The 23572-nt window shown below is 38.3% G+C and overlaps 1 protein-coding gene across 2 annotated transcripts in view; it reads left to right on the top strand.

Moving 5' to 3' along the window:
• Window positions 1-914: 914 nt before the first annotated feature.
• LOC115232376 (kelch-like protein 5) overlaps window positions 915-23572 on the top strand; it is a 172006-nt gene continuing 149348 nt past the window's right edge. For both annotated transcript variants that reach the window (XM_036514633.1, XM_029802230.2), the window contains exons 1-3: window positions 915-1079; window positions 1619-1687; window positions 21262-21493. In XM_036514633.1, coding sequence (XP_036370526.1) covers window positions 1666-1687; window positions 21262-21493 — 254 coding nt within the window. In that variant the 5' untranslated portion in view covers window positions 915-1079; window positions 1619-1665. The remainder of the gene's footprint in view (window positions 1080-1618; window positions 1688-21261; window positions 21494-23572) is intronic.

Raw genomic sequence — 23572 nt, 5'->3', positions numbered from 1 at the left:
GAAATAAACAAAAACGAAAGGAAGATATAACTATTTTTTACATGATTCATGCGATTTACGAGCGTACAGTACGACGTGAATGACCCGATCGTCAAATGATCATTGCTTTTTAATATGGTTGTCACTGGAATGAAGTATTTCGATTATTCAATTACATAAGACCCCGTGCACTTAGGGTGGCGCTTCGCATTAAGCAGTTTACGGTGTTACACAGTTACAGATCTTCATAAAGTACATTAGCGAAAGTATTTATTATAGTGGTAATTATATTTATTATTTTATTATGGTTATAGACTTTTGTTGAACGAATAAAAATGTAACTATACGTTTTGTTCCTATATTAAAGCGACACATGAGCAACGAGTGCAAAGCTTTTGTTAGTTGCCCAGTAACGGTCGTCGGGAAGTCAACAATTCAAGTGGTACACTCATAGCTACCACACACAATCTTTTTGTGTGCGTACATATATGTACGTGTGTATGTACGTGTGTATATATATATGTATGATTGCATATATACACACTCATACATATTTATATATATACCTATATATATATAATATATATATATATATATATATATATATATATAATATATATATATATATGTGTGTGTGTGTGTGTGTGTGTATGTATGTATGTGTGTGGGTGTGTGGGTGTGTGTGTGTGTATAAACGCAAATGATATATGTATGATATATGTATATTTGAATATATGGGTAAGTTTAAAACTATGTATACATATAAACATATATGTACGTATGGGTATGTAGATGGTTATACATATATATATACTAGTAAATTAGTATGCTGAAATATGCGTACACACTGACGCATACACACACACACACACACACACACACACACACACGTACGTATGCATATAAGTATACATATATAAATATGAAATTCTTTCATTCTTTTACTTGTTTCAATCATTTGACTGTAGCCATGCTGGAGCACCACCATGAGTCTAACAAACTGAGCACACGACTTATTCTTTGTAAGCCAATTATTTATACTATCGGTTCCTTTTTGCCGAAACGTTAAGTTACAGGGACATAAACACTAACAAGCGAGGGTGAGTTGATAAACACAGGCACGCAAATACGTATATATATATATATATATATATATATATATAATATATATATATATATATATATATATATATATATATTATATATATAATATATATATATATACGTATTATATATGCATATATATATTATTTATATATTATATATATATATATATATATTTTATATATATACATATATATACACACATATATATATATATATATATATATATATATTATATATGTGTGTGTGTATATATAAATATATATATATATATATATATACATATATATATATATATATATATATATATATTATATATATATATATATATATATATATATATATATAGCAAGAGAGAGAGCTGGGACATGTGACAAATTTCGTTGTAATTCCGATAAGAAGTCGTCATGATCTATGTTAATCACTTTACACTTAATATCCTTTTACCTCATAAAATTATATGCTGTTATGTCAATAGATATGTGTTTTGAATGACTGTCATAAATGACAATCATTCATATTTTAATTTATTCAGCCAACTGAAGGCATTCCGTAACAGTCAGGTCGACCGAACTTGAGAAGATGATGAAAAACGAAGCAGAAGGTAAGTAAATTATATAACTTGGACTCATGATTTTCTCCTACACATAAGTAGCTGTATGTATAGGCATATATATATACATATATATATATATATATATATTTATATATGTATATATATATATTATATATATATACGTATATATGTTTGTGTGTATGTGTGTGAGTGTGTGTGTATGTGTATTTGTAGGTATATATAGATACGTGTTATATATATGTAGCACATATCTATAATCTATTTATATATGTGTGTTGTATATATATATATATAATTGAAACGCAAGAGGAGATAGATAGATAGAAAGATAGATAGACAAATAGATAGGTAGATAGATAGATAGATAGATAGACAGACAGACAGACAGACAGACAGAAAGACAGACAGACAGACAGATAGATAGATAGATAGATAGATAGATAGATAGATAGATACATACATACATACATACATACATACATACATAGATACATAGATACATAGATACATAGACAGATAAAGAGAGATGAATAGATAAACATATATACATGTACATATATTCATATACAAACATACATACTGACAGACACACACACATATATACATACATATATAAATTCATACATCCATACATAAAGAGAAGCAGATATGAGTGCGCGGTATGTGTGTTTTTTGTTTGTATGTGTATATTTGTGACCGTAAATGAATCGGCGCATCTGGATATATCACATTTTGTAATTAGAAATGTTGCAAATATCTCTGAATTCATTACGGTCGTTTTAAACCCATCTACGCTAAAATTCTCAACCGGTCTGTATGGGAAGCCTCTATTCAGTCGCTCCTGTCTCTCAGACCACTGCTTGTGGTATCATAGTGCCCATTGCCAGGGTACGTAAGCTTAAGTGTCTGTGTCAAACGTTATTTATGTAAATAACAGCATAGCCTCAAGTTAGAGTTCCCTAATTCCAAATTATTTGAACAAAGAGCAAGAGGGCAAATTTCTAGTGGAACTATTTCCACAGAAACTATACTGATGGTCGCTAATAAAGGAAAGAGTCTGAACAATTAGGCAATCTTGTTATTTACGACCAATTTCATTCAGCCAACGGGGATATACATATGTTTTCAAGCGTACCAGTGCCAGCTATATACATGTGTCCGCATGCGTGTGCACGTGTGTTTGTGGAAGGATATATACATATATATATACAAATACATACATATATATACTCTCTTTTTTCTTTTACTCTCTTTTACTTGTTTCAGTCATTTGACTGCGGCCATGCTGGAGCACCGCCTTTAGTCGAGCAAATCGACCCCGGGACTTATTCTTTGTAAGCCCAGTACTTATTCTATCGGTCTCTATATATATGTATGTATGTATGTATGTATGTATGCATGTATGTATCTATGTATACATACATACATATATATTTATATATATATATATATATATATATAAGAATATATTAGTGTGTGTATGAGTGAGTTTATCCTTGTAACTTGTATTGACACGCATACATACACACACTCACACACACATGTGTTTGTACACATGCGCAGTCCGACGCACGCACACACAGAACCACAGACATTCAAACATACATATGCATATGGTCGGAGTGTGTATGCGTCGTACTGCTTTGGGAATAACGCAGATGAACTGTCCTTTTGGTGACGTCTGTGATATTTAGCCAATATTTGTGTATCTCATTTGTCATAATGTCATAACTCAACTAATTGTAATAATGATTAGAAAAAGTAAATTAAGGCTGAGTTGTCCAAAAACGATTTCTGTTTGTTTTCATAACTGTTTTGATGTCATCCTATTTTGATGTCTAGCTTCATTTATTAGAAAACATTTTCCGTTCTTATCCATTCATTCATTCATTGCTTTGAAGGCTTTAATAATAAGTCACCGAGCTAAATAGGTGAATGTCAGGGTTATTAACGTGACCTGTGTGTGTGTGTCGGTGTTAAATGTTGAGTAGCAGAGTTATTGTTCACATCTACTCTAAATATGTGTCTACTTTTATTCGTTATGTATGCCACGGCCTTGTGAGTTATATCTTTCATATTGCTGTGATAAACCATGGAACATACTCGATAACACTTAGTTGTTTTCAGTATTGTTGCATCTTGCACTCTATAAGTTATGACGACGACGGTTTCAGCTAATCCTATCAACGAAACAGCCTGCTCGCGAAAGAGACTCGTACCATTTACGTAGTTCTCGGAGTAATTCAGCGTGACACAGAACGGGAACAGGCTGACCCTTTGTATCATAGGTACGACTTATTTTCGACAGCTGAATGGACTGGGGCAACATGAAATAAAGTGTCTCGCTCTAAGACACAACGTGCAGCCGAGTGTCGTGCCTATGACTTTATGATTCTGAACCGAATATCCCTAACCACTACGCCTTCTTGAACTACAGAAAAAAGTTGAATACACATCATTGAATGAGCTCCTATGTAATCGCCTTACATCCGTGAAAGAACAAACGTTCTTAAAACGATTGCAGTATTGTCTTGCTTTGATCGTTTGTATGATCCGTTAACTCTGAACACTAGCAAAATTTACAATGGAAGTCTGTTATTCCATCAGAACGAGGACTCAGTTAACTTGCTCTAATCTTCTTATAGTAATGAACCATTGTGAAGACTTGTAAATGAACACAAAGGCATTCGTCCATATATCCACATATGCGTGTGCAGGCCTAGATAAGATTTCTTTGAAGAAGCCTGCCAGGTGTTCACGAATGCAAGTTTCCTCCACAACCGAAACAATTTTAAGAGAACGGCTGCCGTCAGTTCGTCACAGCCGTTGCACTCAGAACCCAAAGAGCTCAATCAAATACTGCAATGTACCCCGCACGAATCTGCAACACTTCCTCCAATCAACCTTTTGCTTTCGTATTTTTGTTTATTTTATAATGTTCAAATGAAAAGTTAACCTACGCGGCATTTGAGCTTAAAGTGCAGAGTGTGAGAAAAAATGCCGCCAGGAATTGTATCCAACGTTACAGCAACAGCGTAAAGTAACCTCATAAATTGTTCCTTGAAATAGTTACGAGTCCCTAACTCTGTTGAGAATTGCATATAAATCAAGGAAATTACTCGACAAGTATAAACACAGCTAATCTGACTTATTGCAAAAGACACCCCTCCGTGCTAAATATTTGCGAACATATTCTCTCAGATGTTCTACCCAAATATTGACAACGCAAAGAACATTTCTGCTGCAAAAATGCTTATCACATTTCGATAAACTGCTTTATTACTTTTGCCACATAGAAAAATAAAAAATGAAACGTGTTCTTTAAGTCAGTATAGTTACTCCATTTCCATCCTTGTTTTAATTTCATTACATTACGTCCATAATGTATTTTCGAATGCTATAATCGCCTCAGGTTTTCATCATTTCTGATTTAAACATTTTTTCTTTTGTTATGGACTCAATCTGGTTTTCGTTGTTTTATTAGTTTTGTATATCAGAGGTGTTCCAAACTTAATATCATCCCTTTTCGTATGGTACATATATTATTTAACGTGTATTTCCATTTTTATAACAACAGATGCGATTTTGTTAGATTTGTGGTAGCTATTTTGAGGTGGTAAAACGATCTCCTTCATTGGAGCTCGTGTCTCCTGCCCTTAGTGGGAAAATTTACTTTTCAGTGGGCCTGAAGTGTTATGAGCTCTATGTATTTTTTAAATAATTAATATTTCGCTTTGGGAAGTCGACTAAATAATTGGGGGCAAAACACAGCAACCAGTTACCAGCCACACGATTGCTTGACCTGCTGGAAATAGCAATCAAACTTCCCTAAGCAGTCAATCTTTCTTAACATTGTACTATCTCAATCAATTTTGAAGAAAACTTTAGAAAATGTAACCCTAGATATTTATAAAACTGCGACAAGATGAGAACAGCTGTTCTATGTCATTTACCTTAGATCTGCTTTATCAGAGTTGATATAAGGCTACCTAACAATAGCAACAACAACACGGGTTTTGTTGAAGTTCTTTTAACTTACTGCGATATATTTCCTGGATTGCCTTACATAATGTCTTGAATCTAGAGAATGTCTTTTCGATAGTGTATGTAACTAAGCGTCAAAAGGCATTGTGTTGAGTAATTCACGCACATGCATACACTCTCCTTCTACTCTCTCTCTCTCTCTCTCTCATCCTCTCTCTCTCTCTCATCCTCTCTCTCTCTCTCTCTCTCTCTCTCTCTCTCTTCTCTCTCTCTCTCTCTCTCTCCCACTTTCTGTTTCTATCTTACGTCACAATAACATAAGCAGCTGTGATGTAACTCCAGTAGAATCAATAGGCGATAACATAGTTCTGAAAAGGTTGCATACGCGACTATTCAAACGAAATCAAGTAAAGCCTTTTGTATAGGCCATTAATGTCTTTCTCCATATTTGTGCTTCATCGGAAAACGTTGTTATTTCTCTTATACTCTAGAAAATGTTATTTTATTACACCCTCAGCTAATGCAATAGTGTTGTTTAGATGAATACTCCTAGATTTATTATTGTTTTCGCTTTTTCTTTTTTAGTTTTGCATCTTGACAACCTTTTCTTAGACATGGAGTCTATAACACTTTATCTTCCCCTCTCTCTCTCTCTCTTCTCTCTCTCTCTCTCCCACTTCTGTTTCTATCTTACGTCACAATAACATAAGCAGCTGTGATGTAACTCCAGTAGAATCAATAGGCGATAACATAGTTCTGAAAAGGTTGCATACGCGACTATTCAAACGAAATCAAGTAAAGCCTTTTGTATAGGCCATTAATGTCTTTCTCCATATTTGTGCTTCATCGGAAAACGTTGTTATTTCTCTTATACTCTAGAAAATGTTATTTTATTACACCCTCAGCTAATGCAATAGTGTTGTTTAGATGAATACTCCTAGATTTATTATTGTTTTCGCTTTTTCTTTTTTAGTTTTGCATCTTGACAAACCTTTTCTTAGACATGGAGTCTATAACACTTTATCTTCCCCTCTCTCTCTCTCTCTTCTCTCTCTCTCTCTCTCTCTCTCTCTCTCTCTCTCTCTGTCGTTGTGTTTTTCTCTTTTATCCCTGTCTACCTGTCTCCTAACATTTATATTAATAAAGACGTACTTTAATTTACTTGAGAAACTAAGAATCACAAGCTCTTAGAAAAGGAAACACTCCTGAGATTAGATATGTACATACAAACTGCATAAAGAAGAATAACCATTACATAGAAAGGACAATACGCAAACTCATAATTGTAGATAGACGCACACACACACAAATCTATATACGCTGAAGATAATATTTACACAAATATGCAGAGAGCAGTTCCATAATAGAGATGTAGAAGCAAGACACATAGATATACAGAAATTATCATCAAGAGAAACAAAACATTCAAATTATATAATCCTAAGTATATAGTACAAGTTTAAATATTTTCATAAGCAGACAGCTCAATAAACTAAACTGTAATATTGGAGACATCTAATCATATATATATGAGCGCATAGTGAAATACACAGAACTGTATATGTACATGTATTAAAATCGTTGCAATACGTTAACAAACATTGAATAAATAGAAAATAAAAACGATACATAATACGTAATGGAACAGTTACGTATTTTCACGAATGTACATCCTTATTATTCACAAATATACGGCATTGCATAAAAGGAAACATTCCCAAGCTCACACGCACACACACGTACATACATATAATCCGTCAGACATGGAAATACAAATACAAATCTAATATTGTTTATATGGCTTGAGAGTAGTTGAAACTAATATTGAAAAACTCCCAGAATACGAATCTTTTTTTTCTTATGAGATAACGAGCTTAAAATAAATATAATCCCCGGATGAAAAAATTTATTGAAAATATAATAAAGTGTAACAGATATAACTATAATGGCTGATGTGGACATTCAGGATAGATAAAAACGTAACTATTTTCCCAGTTGTGTAAAAAAGCAGAGACAAAGTATTTAACGTCATTTTTAAGACACGGTGATGTATTGAAGAACTAAAGGAAAGAAATATTTTCTCCATTTTTATTTATAAAATGAATTATTTCTCCTTATTATTATTATTATTATTATCATTATTATTATTATTATTATTATTATTATTATTATTATTATTATTATTATTATTATTATTTTGTATTATCTATGAAATTAATTCCCTTGATGTCTATAACATTATTAATGTCTACAAACAATAATGATAAAAGAGTAATGAATGTATTGGTGACTCTAATAGAATCTGATGACGACGATGACGACGACATCGGTGATGACATTGGTGTTGATGATGATGTTGACGATGACAGTGATGACGAAACGTTGGCGATGATGAGGAGGAGGAGGAAGAGGAGGTGGAGGATAAATATGATGATGCTGATGATGATTTTGGTGAAGATCGTAGTCATGGTCATGGTGGTGAGGCTGGTGATGTTGAAAGTAATGATGACGACGACGGCTATTGCGTAATAGTGAGACAGAGAGTCTGTGTGTGTGTGTGTGTGTGTGTGTGTGTGTGTGTGTGTGTGTGTGTGTGTGTGTATGTGTGTGCGTGCGTGTGCATGAAAAGGGTACGTGTTTCATGCTCGGATACAACATAATTTTTCCTTATGAGAGGTTTTTATGTAAATGTAGACATTTTGCTTCTAGAAGTAAAAAGGGGGAAAAATAATGATAATTTAATGAAATTAAAGTAAGTTAACGACTATGCTAAGTAATTAGCAATTTGTTGCGTGAAGTTAAGCAAATTGAAAATGTGGAAATTAATTTCCTTTTTTCTGTTATCTTTTTTCTGTTTTGTTTTTTATAGTAGAGTGAAAAAGCATCATTTATTACAGTTTTAAAAAAAAGTCAAATATTTCACACGTAACTTCAAGGAAAGTGTTCCATATTTGTTAGCAAAGCGATAACTTACCAAACACATCAGTCACACACATACACCAGCCCACGTCACACAAACACATTCGCACATACATACACAAACACACACACATACAAACATACACGCACACAAACACACATACACAAGCACACACACGTACACTAGCACATACAAGCACGCACACACAAACACACGAATGCACAGATATGCAAACATCGTGAAACCCCATCGGTTGCGACGACGTGGGTTCCAGTTGATCCGATCAACGGAACAACCAGCTCGTGAAATTAACGTGCAAGTGGTTGAGCACTCCGCAGACACGTGTACCCTTAACGTAGTCCTCAGGGAGATTCAGCGTGACACAGAGTGTGACAAGGCTGGCCAACACATCAGTCACACACGTACACATGCGCACACACACAAACCTATTCACACACACAGAGTGGAGACAAGGCTAGCCCTTTGAAATACAGGTAGAAAGAAATACAGAAAGAAAGAGTGCGAGAATGTTGTGGTGAAAGAGTACAGCAGTTTCACCAACACCCCCTGCCGGAGGCTCGCGGAGCTTCAAATGTTTTCGCTCAATAAACACTCCCGACACCCGGTCTGGGAATCGAAGCCGCGGTCCTACAAGAGCGAGTCCGCTACTCTAACCACTGGGCCATTGCACCTCCACTATACAAACATACAGGGGTGTGCATATATTTTCATAGATTTTGATTACGTCATACGAAGCTGTTTGATGTAGTTTATGCCTATTTTCATTTTTATGTCTATTTTCATTTTGACGATTTTATGATATCACTGCGCCAGCCACTCCCTATTTACGGAAAACGATATGTCCTGTTATTACAGCTTGTTTCTAAAATATAAGTTTTGGCTCCTGGCATTCCGCAACACCCCCACATGGTCTTCAGATTATCTTTCGTATTCTTCTACATATAAGGCAAGGATTTATTTGTCAATATAGAGCGCACATCGAATCCATAAACGAGATATTTTTTAGTTCATCATGCTAGCCCAAATTTGTGCTGAATTTCTTAATTAGAAATTTCCAGGCACAGGCGTGGCTGTGTGGTAAGTAGCTTGCTTATGCGCATGTGTGTTTGTTAGTTGCTTATCGGATTGAACACTGTCAAGACGTGCGTTGGTGGCCGTCTTGAATCGAAGAACTGTTGAAGAGGCGCGACTGCAAGGTAGGCACTTGTTTTTCTTAAGGGACTTAGGGGGAAATTTGTTGTATGACATTGTTTTTCCTTTTTTCATATAAGGAATTCCCACTGGGTCTTGAACATTTGTCTGCTGCAGTCGCGCTGAGTACCTCACTTAGTGGTGAGAATTGTTTTGTTTTGTTTTGGTGGGCGTGTCTCGCTACCAAAATTCGATCCATTCGTGGAGAAACTTTTTGTAATTACGGTGAACTGGAGTACCTGTGTGAAGCAATATTCTGGAGGATTACTTGTGAATTACTTGCGGATTACATGTGAACCCTGATTACCTAAGTGGCGGAATTGTGTTGCCGTGCTGGAAGTGTTTTCCTTCGTTCTTTTCTCTGCTCTGTCTTTCTGTTCTTTCTTTGTGTTTCTTTGGACTTTTATTTGAACATTTTGAACTTTTTTGAACATTTTCCTGTTTCTTTTTTGCAAAGCATGGCAAAAAATAAGAACAGTCATTGAGTGGGAAAATGTGCCCCCCCCCCACCCCATCAGTGGATAAAGGACCTTAATGAGAGAACGGTGGTGTTGAGGAAATATTCCAAGTCCCTCGACACCATCACTGTGTTCTCTCAAGTAGATATTGAGAAGGAGTTGGCGGAATACCTGCCAAACATCAAGTTTATTGCAAGGGTTCAAATATGCAACAGTGTGGTTGCTATTTGATACCCTTAAGGAGGCTCGCATTTTATATCGAGCCAGGCCCTGGAAGGGGAGAAAATTCTGTTTCTGCCCACATATCGTGGGAGGAAATTGACAAGAGTTTGGGTGCGTGGACTGCCACCCGGAATAGAACCCGAGTGGAGAGAGGACACTATCCGCTGGTGTCTGGGTGGCAGCGTAGCTAAGATCTTGAATGTTAAAATGATGCCATGCGGCTGATTGGGTGGAGTCAAAAGCAGTTTTGACCCTGTGGACCCAGTCAGCCAATGATCTGGTGTTCATAGACTTTTTGAGGATGGCCGGGTCCAGGTATCCGGTGATTCTTGATGGAGCCACCACCCCCAAGTGTCATCAGTGCCTGGAGCCTGGCCACATTAAGAGGAACTGTCCCAAGGACCAGAGCAGCGTCCTGGAACAGTTAGTTGCGGAAGAACCCCCTCCCCCTTCTCCTCCGGAAGGAAAAGAAAACAGTGCTGGAGGTATGCAGTGTACTGCCGGCATGTCCCGAGGCCTCTTCGGTGGGAATCGTGGCACCGACAGAGGAAGCTGTAACCTCGTCTGTTTTGCCACCGGCAGAGGGAGAGACACCGTTGGCGTGAATTGTACCGCCAATGGTAGAATTGGTTACCTCAACCCCGGAGGAAGACAAATTATTGATTTTCTTCTATAGAGGTGGAGAGGTAGGAAAGGTGGTAGAAAAACACTATAAGGGAATACCTTTAACTTTCACACGGGAACCCGAATGGCCTCTGCAGATAGCTGTGGAGGCCATAACATTGCCCGTGATACGAGTGGATAATGGCGGTATATGCGGGCACAAGTGATGTTGGGGAGGAAAATTGACAAAGCTTCAGTGTTATAATGTTTAAGTGTGTAAGATGCTCAGCGCCTTAATTTGTAAATGGACTATTAAGTCCAAAAATTATTAAAACGGAAGTAAGAGGTTCAATACCTCGTTTTGTTTTTTGTGTAAAAATAATGTTTTAACTTGTAAATGGACTACTGAGCCCAATAACTGTAAAAACGGGGGTAAGAGGTTCAGTACGTCGGCCTATTTTTTGTGTTAAAATTAATAATGTTTCAATTTGTACATGGACTATTAAGTCCAATAATTGTAAAACAGAAGTAAGAGGTCAAATACCTCGGTTTGTTTTTGTGTAAAAAATACTGCTTTAACGAAGCAAAAAATCGGCGGGTGTTTTTTGTCTTCTCCCATTAATATCATTTTATTTCATCATTCATCTCATCAGTGTTTCTGTCCAGCCAGAAAGCTACTCTGTATCATGCCTTTATGGCAAAATTTTTTGAAATGAAGTAGCTTGCTCACCAACCACATGGTTCCGGGTTCAGTTCCACTGCGTGGCACCTTGGTCAAGTGTCTTCTACTATAGCCTCAGGCCGACCAAAGCCTTGTGAGTGGATTTGGTAAACGGAAATTGAAAGAAGCCCGTCGTATTTATATATATATATATATATATATATATATATATATTTGTGTGTGTGTCTGTGTTTGTCCCCACCAAAGATGACAGCCGATGTTGGTATGTTTACGTCCTCGTAACATTGTCGTTCGGCAAAAGAGACCGATAGAATAAGTACTAGTCTTATAAAGTATAAATCCTGGGGTCGATTTGTTCGATTAAAGGCGGTGCTCAAGCATGGCCGCAGTTAAATGACTGAAACATATAAAAGAATAAAATAATGTCAGCCATCTCGCACAGTAGATGCTGCTGTTTCTGCTAATTGTATCCAGACAAATATTCTTTAAAAATATTACGAATAAAAAAAAGCCATTTCTAAGCGTGTCAATGTGTTATGTATTTATAGCAACGTTAAAAACACTACCAAATTCCATGGTGTCTGAAAATAGCGAATATGTGAATAAGTTTTAACGGTTGACATTTGATAGGAGCCAGTAAAGGGGCCAGTGATTGATGAAAATAAATGTATAAATGTCGTTCACATGCTGATAGCCAAATGAAGTGATTAGAGTGACAACACGAATGAAGTCACGACATATCAAATGTCATACAATACAGTATAAAATTTACAACACTTGGTATAAAATGTGTACACTGACTGTACTAATGAATAATCAGTAGTTATTAGTACAATTCCTTAACCTTACATTCATAGTCTATAGTTAAATATGACACCTCAAAATTTGAAAATGACTGTGATAGCAAGAAGGGTAAAATTACAATCTCTTTCTACTCGGAGCACAAAGCCCGATATTTTGGGGGAGGTGGCCTGTCGATTAGATCAACCCCAGTACAAGGATGAATGGGAAAGTCGATCTCGGCGGAATTCGAACTCAGAACATAAAGACAGACGGAAAACCGCTAAAGATTTTGCCCGGCGTGCTAACGTTTCTACCAGCTCGCCACCTTAAAATTACACTATTCTACGTTTGAAACAGAAAATGCTTCAAACGGATCATGCTTTACAGATGACACCAACCATTTAAATTCTGCATGTGTAAAATGTATTTCATTACCTGTCAATATTATTTTAAGAGACATTATAAACAATTTGACCAGATTAAAATGCCATAAATGTTTATGCTTCCAGCAGTCTCTGGCTTTTATCTGCAAAGCAAACTGCAAAACATACATATCGCATTACCTTTGTATCTGCAACCTAAAATACAATTTCTCTCTAGCCACAATGCTCGTACGGCAACTGTCCATTCAGCTAAGTTTTCACAAACACTCAACTATAACGGAATGCGAAATTAAATAGTGAATACTAAATCTACACACTGGTCGACTGGGCATACCGTCGGCGACGACGACGATTGTTTCAGCTGACTGGATCAACAGAAACCCCGCTCGTGTAATTAACCAGCAAATGGCTGAGCACACCATAGGCACGCATGCAATTAACATAGTTTCCAAGGCGATTAAGCGTGACAAAGAATGTAACAAGGCTGGGCCTGTAAATTACAGACACAACTTATTCTTGAAATAAAGTGTCTTGCTCAAGAAAACCCCAGCGGATATTGAACTCACAACCCTACGCTCAGGAACCGGATATTCTAACCACTACGCCATTTGCCTCCACATAATTTCACTAATGTTCTTAAAACTATTATGTTTGTTCTTTTTCTTTTGGGGGGAGTTGGTGATAAAGACAGTGTTAGGATATTACATTAGCTTTCGTTTTAAAGCAAATCTCAGAAAGGAAATTAGAATGGCACAAAAAAATCATGTAAATTTTAGTCATACGAATTATATTGGTTCTGTTATTGTATTAGACATATACTAGTTGTGACGTCTTTGAGCGCAAGACATTTGTCTCCAAATGAACGATTTGGTTGACAAGAAAATCCGGCATATTACGAAAGATTTGCGTCACAAAAAAAAATGTCGGATATTTTCCCGCAACACACCGACATCAGTTTTATAGTAAAATCGTGTACCGTTTTAGTGTCGACATTTATTATCGTGAACGTATCTTGTTCGTCTATCTTCGGATCCATTGAAACAAATGGTTTAATTAACAATTAAATAAGTATGAACAGATGTGCGTATATACGTCACACAGTCACATTTGCGCACATCAGATGCGCGTAGACTCACTCTCACCAATATATATGTATATGTATCTAAGTATGTATGTACGTCTATACACACACATACATACATACACATACATGCATACACATACATACATATATATATATATATATATTATATATATATATATATATAATATATAATAGAAATATTAAAATAACTAAGTCTCTCTAAAAGAGAACAGCGGCAGCGTTCCCGGAAAATAATAGTTATCGCCATACTAATATGGCATTCTTATAAAAATAAGAAAAAAGCTGTCCGCTTATTAGCTCCATGAGGCCATCGCCTTAAGTTAGCTATTTGATACACAAACTGTATCCATATAACCTTCGAACAAGGGAGGTCAGTCGCTCCACACTACTTGGCCGGCAGCTACAGACGCGTTTCGGAGTATTGCCCCTTTTCAATGCAGCGTAGCCAGCCAGTAGGTGTCGCTTCCTAAATCTTTATTATGATTATAAAAATCTTACAGAGATAGTACATTACAATACAAAACATAATTACAAAAAGTTTACGTTGTTCGTTTGATATTTACATATGTTGATTATTGATTATGATACTAGACTTTACTTTTCTCCTTTTTTTTAAAATTAAAAATGATTTTGGCCAGCTAGGTATATCACAGTCAGGATTCTTACCCGACAGCCTAAGAGCCCAGAGACTATTTTCTCCCTTCATGATGACCAAGCAGGGTTACTCACACCCGCCTTTTTTTATCACATCCTTCCATCGATTCACATACTTTTTCTGTGTCAGGTTCCTCTTCTCTAAATCCATCTTGCTCTTTAGATGGTATCTGAAGTATTTTAACATACCATATCCAGAGACAATGATCCTGACACCAAACCTTCCAATCTAGTTCTCCACACACACTCTTTCAGTACTGCCACCGTACAGTGAAAACAAGCCTCACCTTCCTTTGAGAGTCCAGCTGGCGGTATCATCTTTATTATAGAACCAGCCGATAGCTGTACTCGTCCCAGATGCGGCAACACGTGTTCTACGTAACTTATTAAGCCTGACAGCTCCTGACAATGTACAAAAGCGTGCTGGACGGTTTCATCGTCCAACCCACATCTTGGACATGTCGGTGGCACTGACATTCCATGCCTATATAACTTATCGCGAACAGGTAGAGCATTCCTATAGCACTGCCAAGTCAGGGATTTTTGGTAATTGTCCAAATACCCCGGCTTGAAAGTCTTCTTAAACAGGTCGGATAGTTGATCCTCATCGAACCCCAGAGCCCCTCTTAGGACGTCGTCATTTTTTGCCTCTACCATCCTTCTATAAAATGTCGAGGTGGTATTCCCGCAGCCGGCTTTGCCTATCTTGTGGATCAGCCAGAGTGCCTGTCGGCACTCTTTCTGCCATAAAGTCAGGTTCCGTCTTTTAATGAAACCGGGTTTAAATCTCTCCATAGAGTCCGGTTGCGGGAAGAAATTATCTGCCAGCGGACTCCACACCTTATCACCTTCCAGGTGAAACCAGAGATGTCTCAGTCTCAGCGCATGCCTGCGCATCATTAACCAAGGCATCCCCAGCCCACCCTTTAGTGGTTCCTGGCAACACACGGAGCGCCTTACAAGTGGCTTTCCTCCCTTCCACAAAAAGCGGAAAAGGAGTCGATCCAACTTGCTTAGCCACAAATCGGGGCAAGGCACGACAGTCAGGCGATAGGTGATTACAGATGCTATAACACCTGTACCACCTCCGCCCTCCCTTTCAAGGAAAGATGCCTTCCGGACCACTCCCGAACTATGGCTTCTACCTTGGTCACTACCTCGCTCCAATTTTTCTCCGTCTGGGAGTCTGAACCAAACCAAACTCCAAGCAATTTAACAGGACCATCTGTCCAGTGTCCAACAACACTGGACGATATCGGCTTGTTCCTCCAGGTGCCGAGGCGCAAACCAGTGGACTTGTCCTTGTTAACTTTTGCCCCAGCCACCGCTTCGTATCTTCGGAGAGCACCTTCTACACGAGTTAGTTGTGCTTCGTTGGACACGATGAAGGTGACGTCATCCGCATACGCAGAAACAGACTTACCGCATCCGATTTCATTAGGATTGCATCTCACCGTCTCCAACTTCCGCAGCAATGGCTCAAGAGCCAAAACGTACAGGAGAGGGGACAAGGGACATCCTTGACGAACTGAACGCTTAATCGAAAACGGTTCCGTTAAGTAACCGTTTATCTGGACTGTGGACTTGATACCGCTGTACATAGCTGATATCCACCCGCGAAAGTCAGGACCTAGCCCAGCCGCTTCGAGAACCGTCGCCAGGTACTGATGATCTACCCTATCAAATGCTTTACTTTGGTCTAAATGGACCAATGCCCCTCCTTTGCCGGCTAATTGCCCAACCCTGTCTATAGTGTAGCGTAGAAGGTGAAGATTATCTTCGATCGACCTGCCTGGGATTGCACATGTCTGTGCCTTTCCGACAAGTTTTTCCATGACGACCTTCAACCTTTCTGCTAACACCTAGGCCAAAATCTTTAACTCTACATTAAGTAGAGTTATGGGCCTATAATTACTAATATTATCCCCCTTGCTCGGGTCTTTCTGGATCAGCGTCACAACTCCCCGGCTCACAGAACTGGGAATCCTCCCATTCTGTTGCCAGTTTGCGTAGACGCTTGCCAGTATGTCCCCGAACAAGTCCGGCATACAACAATAAAACTCATAGGGCAGACCATCCAGTCCCGGCGACTTTTCCCGGGCGCATTCAGCCAAAACCCCTCTTACCTCCGCGGGAGTAATCGGTCCTTCACAGCGTTCCGCTCTGCTTGGCGAGAGCCGAGGCCCACCAGCTAGGAAGTTCTGTAAGTCCTCCCCTCGCTCGAGTGGATCGCCCTCCCCAAACAACCGAGCGAAATGCTTTTGAAAGACCTTCTGTATCTCCTCCTGTCCATAGATTTTGCGTCCCTGTTCGTCAGTTAAAGACTTAATAGAGGACTTTTTGCCCTTCTGACTCTCCACACGACGTGCCCATCCGGCAACATTAATACCTTCTCGTTTCACTGCACGTAGCTTAGCTCTGACTCTACATCCTTCATGCTTGGCATTGAGGTGACGGTACAAGATCGTTCTCTCTGCTAACACTCTAGGTGCACAGCCAGATCCCATTGCCTCGTCTAAGTTCTTAACTAAATCGCCCTCTATTCTAGTCCTATCTAAACTTAGCTGGTTGCTAAATCTAATGGACTCCAAACGGATGGCTCTTTTGAGGGCGATCCACCATCTATTATTAATGATGGTTCCACATAATGCCCTCTGGACTAATTCCATAATCCGGTTACGGAAAGCTTCACAAGCCAAAATAGACTTGTTCATTTTCCAGTATCCGGGTCCCTGTCTATGGCATTTATCTACATGTACCTCACACGTCACTAATTTGTGATCCGTGTAAGGCACAATACAAAATTGTGGACAGCTAATGCTATTCCTATCTCGTTCTTTAACAAATACCCTATCTATATACGATCTGCGTGAGCCGTCATTGTTACTCCACGTCCACTGTGGAATGCTCGGCTCATCCATTCGAAACCGATCTACTAGATTAAAGCTCGTCAGTAGACCCTTAAGGCAAGGATTCCCCCTTCTATCAGACGAGCCCACACTATCTATCCGCGCATCGATGATAGTGTTGAAATCCCCTACCAATACTACCGTTTTAGACGTCACTAGAAAGTGCTCCAAGTTCCGATAAAAACCAGTCTGCCTACCCTCATTAGGAGCATAAACAGCTACCAACCTGAAGGACTGCTTACTTACGTGAGTTACATCGAGGACAACCAGCCTACCTTCTGGGTCCATAAAGACAGTACTTACCTGTAAGTCCAAGTTCTTCCTGATAAGGACTGCCACGCCTGCACTTCCTCCTCGGCTAGGAGAAATAAATTTCTCGTAACCATTGAGAAGATGCGAGAACGCTTGGGTTCCTCTCATCTTGGACTCGGTGACAATGGCTACATCTATTCTGTGTGTCCTGAGGTCGTCCAGCAAGCAAGCCTGTTTCCATTTCGACCCCATTCCACGCACATTTATACAGCCCAACTTAATCATCGATGAATGAAGAAAGTTTGTTACTTACGGTTGTGAGAGGGAGCATGGCAGCTTTTGTCTGCCTGCTTCCCCCACACTCTCCGTTGTTGCTGGGCATTTAACCGGCGTTGCCACCGGGCTCTGGGATGGAGTGGCTGCCGGGCTAATATTCAATTTTCCAGCTATCACCTCTTGTGTGACATCTTTAATCAGGTTGTCCCTCACGTGTAGTTGGAAGAGTCTCTCCTTCCATTCCTCCTCTCCAACCTTCGCATACCTCCAATCCGGGTTTTTTTCCGATGATTTGAAACATTTTATGTTTGGTTTCGCCTTTATGTACCAAACTACTCTCTCGTTTTTTGTGTTATAAGCAATGCACCTATCGGTTTTTTTGAATCCTTTTAAAGTTGGGGACTGGGGTTTAATGAAATGCTGGCCTACAAAAGTAGTGCCAGCGGGGTGGGATTGGATAATTTTTTTGTGTTGTTCTGCGTTTGTTTTTCTTTTTGTTTGGGGTGGGGAGTCCGGGGTATTGGATTTCTTCCTTTTGTTGGTTACAGTCGTATATTCCATTACTTCCAGTTCTTTTCCATTTGATAAAATATTTTCACCTCGTTTTCGTTTTCGCTTTGTTTTCCATTCATTTTCTTTTCCTCCTTTTGACTTTCATTTTGCTTTTTCCGGGTATTCTCTTTTGTTGTTGCTGTGATGTCTGCTTTGTTCTCCACAGCGGTTTGAATGGGGGCATTAACGGGTTTTTTCTTTTTGCACTCTGAGCGGACGTGACCCTTCTGCCCACATTTGAAACATCTGGGCCTACGTCCCTCCACCGATACCCGCGCAGTGTGTCCATCCCCCACGAAGACCCTGTCTGGCAAACTCTCCAGCGTTGCATTGTCAGCTTGAACGATCATTTCAAGCTGCTGACCTTTCCAAAATTTTGCCTCTTTCATCCTCATGTTTAAAATGTTTAATTTCTCTTCTACGTCGAATACGACCGCTGTTGCTGCACACATTACATCGTAACCTGTTGGTATATCCTCTATTGTTATCTTAGCTGTTCTGCGCCCTAAGTACGTGGGCAGCAACAGGATGTCTGCACTCTTCAACGTTTGAGTTGAAATTCCTTCGCTATGCTAGCCGACTCGAAATGCGCTTCAATAGTAGCGCTTCTCACTCCTCGGCCAACATAGCGAACCTTGTTCCAAATTGGTGCCATGCACCGTTCTACCAATTCATTTCTTACATCTGCAATCTTTTTTTCCTTAATATTATATACCTTATAATTAACGTCTTCTCACGGATTGCTTGTAAGGTGTCAGGGGGCGGTATTATTCTCGTTTCTTCTCCATTCCTTTGTATGAACTTTCTGAACTTGAAGAGATCCTCCATTGTTACTTCCAGTTCTATAACATTGCCTCCAACGGCTTCCGAAAAACTTTGTTTCTCCTTTGTATCCTTTTGCTTTATAACTTCTCCCATCTCGGGAAAATCAGAATTTGACGTTAAGTCAAGATCCATAATAAAATGCAAGTGACTTGTCACAAGAGACAAGATAAAAATCAAATCCACACTGAATTAAAGTTCATATATAAAAAGAAATTTTCTACCCCGAAGGGCGAAAATTACTTTGTTTCACAAGTTAATACTCCAAAAATTGTACGTGTAAATCCAGAACAGAACGAACTAACATAACAGCTTACAGCGTAAAATAATCCGACGTAATCCAAGGAAAAATCAGTAGGTGTCGCTTCCGACAATCTCTGTTCGATGGTTTTATTTACCTAGTTTCGGTGGAATACATCCACTTGTTTTCAATAATAGAAATATTAAAATAACTAAGTCTCTCTAAAAGAGAACAGCGGCAGCGTTCCCGGAAAATAATAGTTATCGCCATACTAATATGGCATTCTTATAAAAATAAGAAAAAAGCTGTCCGCTTATTAGCTCCATGAGGCCATCGCCTTAAGTTAGCTATTTGATACACAAACTGTATCCATATAACCTTCGAACAAGGGAGGTCAGTCGCTCCACACTACTTGACCGGCAGCTACAGACGCGTTTCGGATTATTGCCCCTTTTCAATGCAGCGTAGCCAGCCAGTAGGTGTCGCTTCCGACAATCTCTGTTCGATGGTTTTATTTACCTAGTTTTGGTGGAATACATCCACTTGTTTTCAATAATAGAAATATTAAAATAACTAAGTCTCTCTAAAAGAGAACAGCGGCAGCGTTCCCGGAAAATAATAGTTATCGCCATACTGGATGTATTCCACCGAAACTAGGTAAATAAAACTATTATTTTCCGGGAACGCTGCCGCTGTTCTCTTTTAGAGAGACTTAGTTATTTTAATATTTCTATTATTGAAAACAAGTGGATGTATTCCACCGAAACTAGGTAAATAAAACCATCGAACAGAGATTGTCGGAAGCGACACCTACTGGCTGGCTACGCTGCATTGAAAAGGGGCAATACTCCGAAACGCGTCTGTAGCTGCCGGTCAAGTAGTGTGGAGCGACTGACCTCCCTTGTTCGAAGGTTATATGGATACAGTTTGTGTATCAAATAGCTAACTTAAGGCGATGGCCTCATGGAGCTAATAAGCGGACAGCTTTTTTCTTATTTTTATAAGAATGCCATATTAGTATGGCGATAACTATTATTATATATATATATATATATATATATATATATTATAAGCGCAGGCGTGGCTGTGTAGTAAGAAGCTTATTCGTTTGTGTTAGTGTCGTATGTGTTAGTGTCGGTCCCCGTGTCTGCGTGTATAAAAGCCAGGGTGCGTAGCTTACTGATTAGGTATATTCGGTTTACGATCATAAGGTCATGAGTTCGATTCCCGTCGGCGTGCTGTGTCTGTGGAGTGCTCAGCCACTTGCATGTTAATTTCACGAGCAGGTTGTTCGGCTGAACGGCTCAACTGGAACACTCATCGTCGTAACCGACGGAGTACCAGTGTAAGCAAGTGCAGGGTACATTATGTATTTCTGTGTGTGTGTGTGTGTGTGTGTGTGTGTATGTGTGTGTGTGTGTGTGTGTGTGTGTGTGTGTGTGTGTGTGCGTGCGCGTGCGTGTGTGTGCAATCACATGATTTCGTTTTGAAAATCTATATCATACATATAATATTTCTATGTAATATATTTTTATGCTTTCAGACACCAAAGAGGAAGACATTTTATATCTTTTCGATAAATCAGGATCGGGAGACGTCCATTACATGACCCTGAATAACGATATTGATCAAATCGCCTATAAACCACTCAACACAGTGCGCTGGGAACAAACTTCTAATGTCGTCAACTTCGAAATTGCTGTTGTTAACAATGTGCTGTATATCATTGGAGGATACCGAAAAAACGCTGCAATATGTACAGGTCGGCTGTTATGGTAAATTTCTTTCTGACATTCAGAAAAATAAAAAAGAAAAACGAAAAAGAAAAAAATCTCATTTCCTCTGTTTGGTGTTTTACTAATGGAATGAATAAAATACGAAAGGAAATTTGTATGAAGTTATGATAAATTTAAACTCGTTACAATTTTCGTAAAGAATCTATCTGGAATATTTAGATATATTATTGTTATGGAATATTTAGATATATTATTGTTACTGGAATATTTAGATATATTGTTGCTCTAATAGGGAGTATAAGAAGGTTTAGTCCTCATAATTCTCACAAATATGACAGTTGATCTTCATAAATAAAATTGAGTATAGAGTCCTCTGTAACTGTCTGCATGTATGAATATAAGTATGAGCACATGTTGTATACATACATACATACATACATACATACATACATACATGTATATCTATACATACATGTATGTACATACCTACATATATGTGTATATATATATATATATATATATGCATATATGGGTACAAGACATAAAAAACGTTGAAAACAACGAGAAGGGAAAACAAAAACAAAAGCATAGAAAACGAACTTTTTTCGAACAACGAATGCTTTCGGTGCGAATGGTTTTGTTATATGGTGCCGTATTTTATAATCCTGTAAATAATAATAATGGCATTTTTATATAAGCTTATATCTTAGTCACTGTGCAATGGCTAAGGAAAATAGTCTAATGACGGGGCATATTAGGATTTGCTCGGGATTCAAATGGCATACATTTTTATTGTTTTTATTTGTTACAATCATGTGACTATGGCCATGCTAGTGCAGCACCTTTAGTCGAACAAACTGATCTCAAGATTTATTCTTTGTAAGTCTAGTACTTACTCAATCGGTGTCTTTTGCCGAACCGCTAAGTTACGGGGATGCAAACACAGCAACATAGGTTGTCAAGCGATGGTGGGGATACAAACACAGACGCACACACAAATATACACATATATACGACAGGCTTTAGTCAGCATGATGCTATAGTATATATATATATATATATATATATATATATATATATATATATATATATATATATAGTATATATATATAGTATATATATATATGTATATATATTATATATATATATATATATATATATATATATATATATATATACACATATAAATATATGGTTGGAATTTACAAAAGAAAGACGAAGACGGGTGTGTAAACAACAAACAGATGTACTGGTTTAACGCTCGGGGACTGACAAAGTCTTTTACGTTTCGAGTCTACGCTCTTCAACAGGAAGGGAAACAAAAATAAGCAGAGAGAGAAAATATATAAGAGGCCTGCTACAGAACAACAGCAAATGCGAAATTGCGCTCCTGAAGAATCTTTCTACATGCAGTCAAGCTATATAGATTGCACTTACATAAACACATCTGTCTGCAGACATAAATGATGCGGAGAAACACATATCAATGTATTCTGTCTTCTGTACGGACAGAAGAAAAAGAAGTCACGGTGGAGTTGCAGTGTACACCCGTGAAGATGACACACCATCAACCCTGTTATCGAACTCGAACTCGATGTGTGACACACTCATAGTACATCTAAAGCAACTTGATATAGTGATGTGCACATTGTATCGCCCACTTGATGCCTCAAATCATGACGCAAAATTTAAGGAAATCTTCGCTGCAATAAAGGAAGTACTAACACAATTGGATCAACTTATATACAGCTATATTCTTGACGGGTAACTTCAACTTCCCCAACGTCAGGTGGCCTGAGGGTAACATATCCCCAAGAATGACTGACAAAGAGCGATATCAAGCAGAATCCCTACTTGGTCTTAGTAGAGAAGATCTCCAACCAGGCACAAAAATATCCTGGACCTCTGTTTTGCAAACAATGTGGAAAGTATCCATAAACTAAATATATCACCAACAATATTCTCAGACCATAACATGATAGAACTGGCAATGTTTGCCCCGAAATTAACTAAAGATAAACTCCGCACAAATGGCACTCAAACCCTCTCCAACATAAATTTCTCTAAGTCTGACTGGAAGTCACTTGAAAAACAGATACTCTAGCAGGACTGGCCTAA

Source organism: Octopus sinensis, linkage group LG2 (genome assembly GCF_006345805.1).
Source record: "Octopus sinensis linkage group LG2, ASM634580v1, whole genome shotgun sequence".
Taxonomy (NCBI): domain Eukaryota; kingdom Metazoa; phylum Mollusca; class Cephalopoda; order Octopoda; family Octopodidae; genus Octopus; species Octopus sinensis.
Note: the sequence above shows the minus strand (reverse complement) of the source record. Positions and strands in the feature narration are given on the sequence as shown.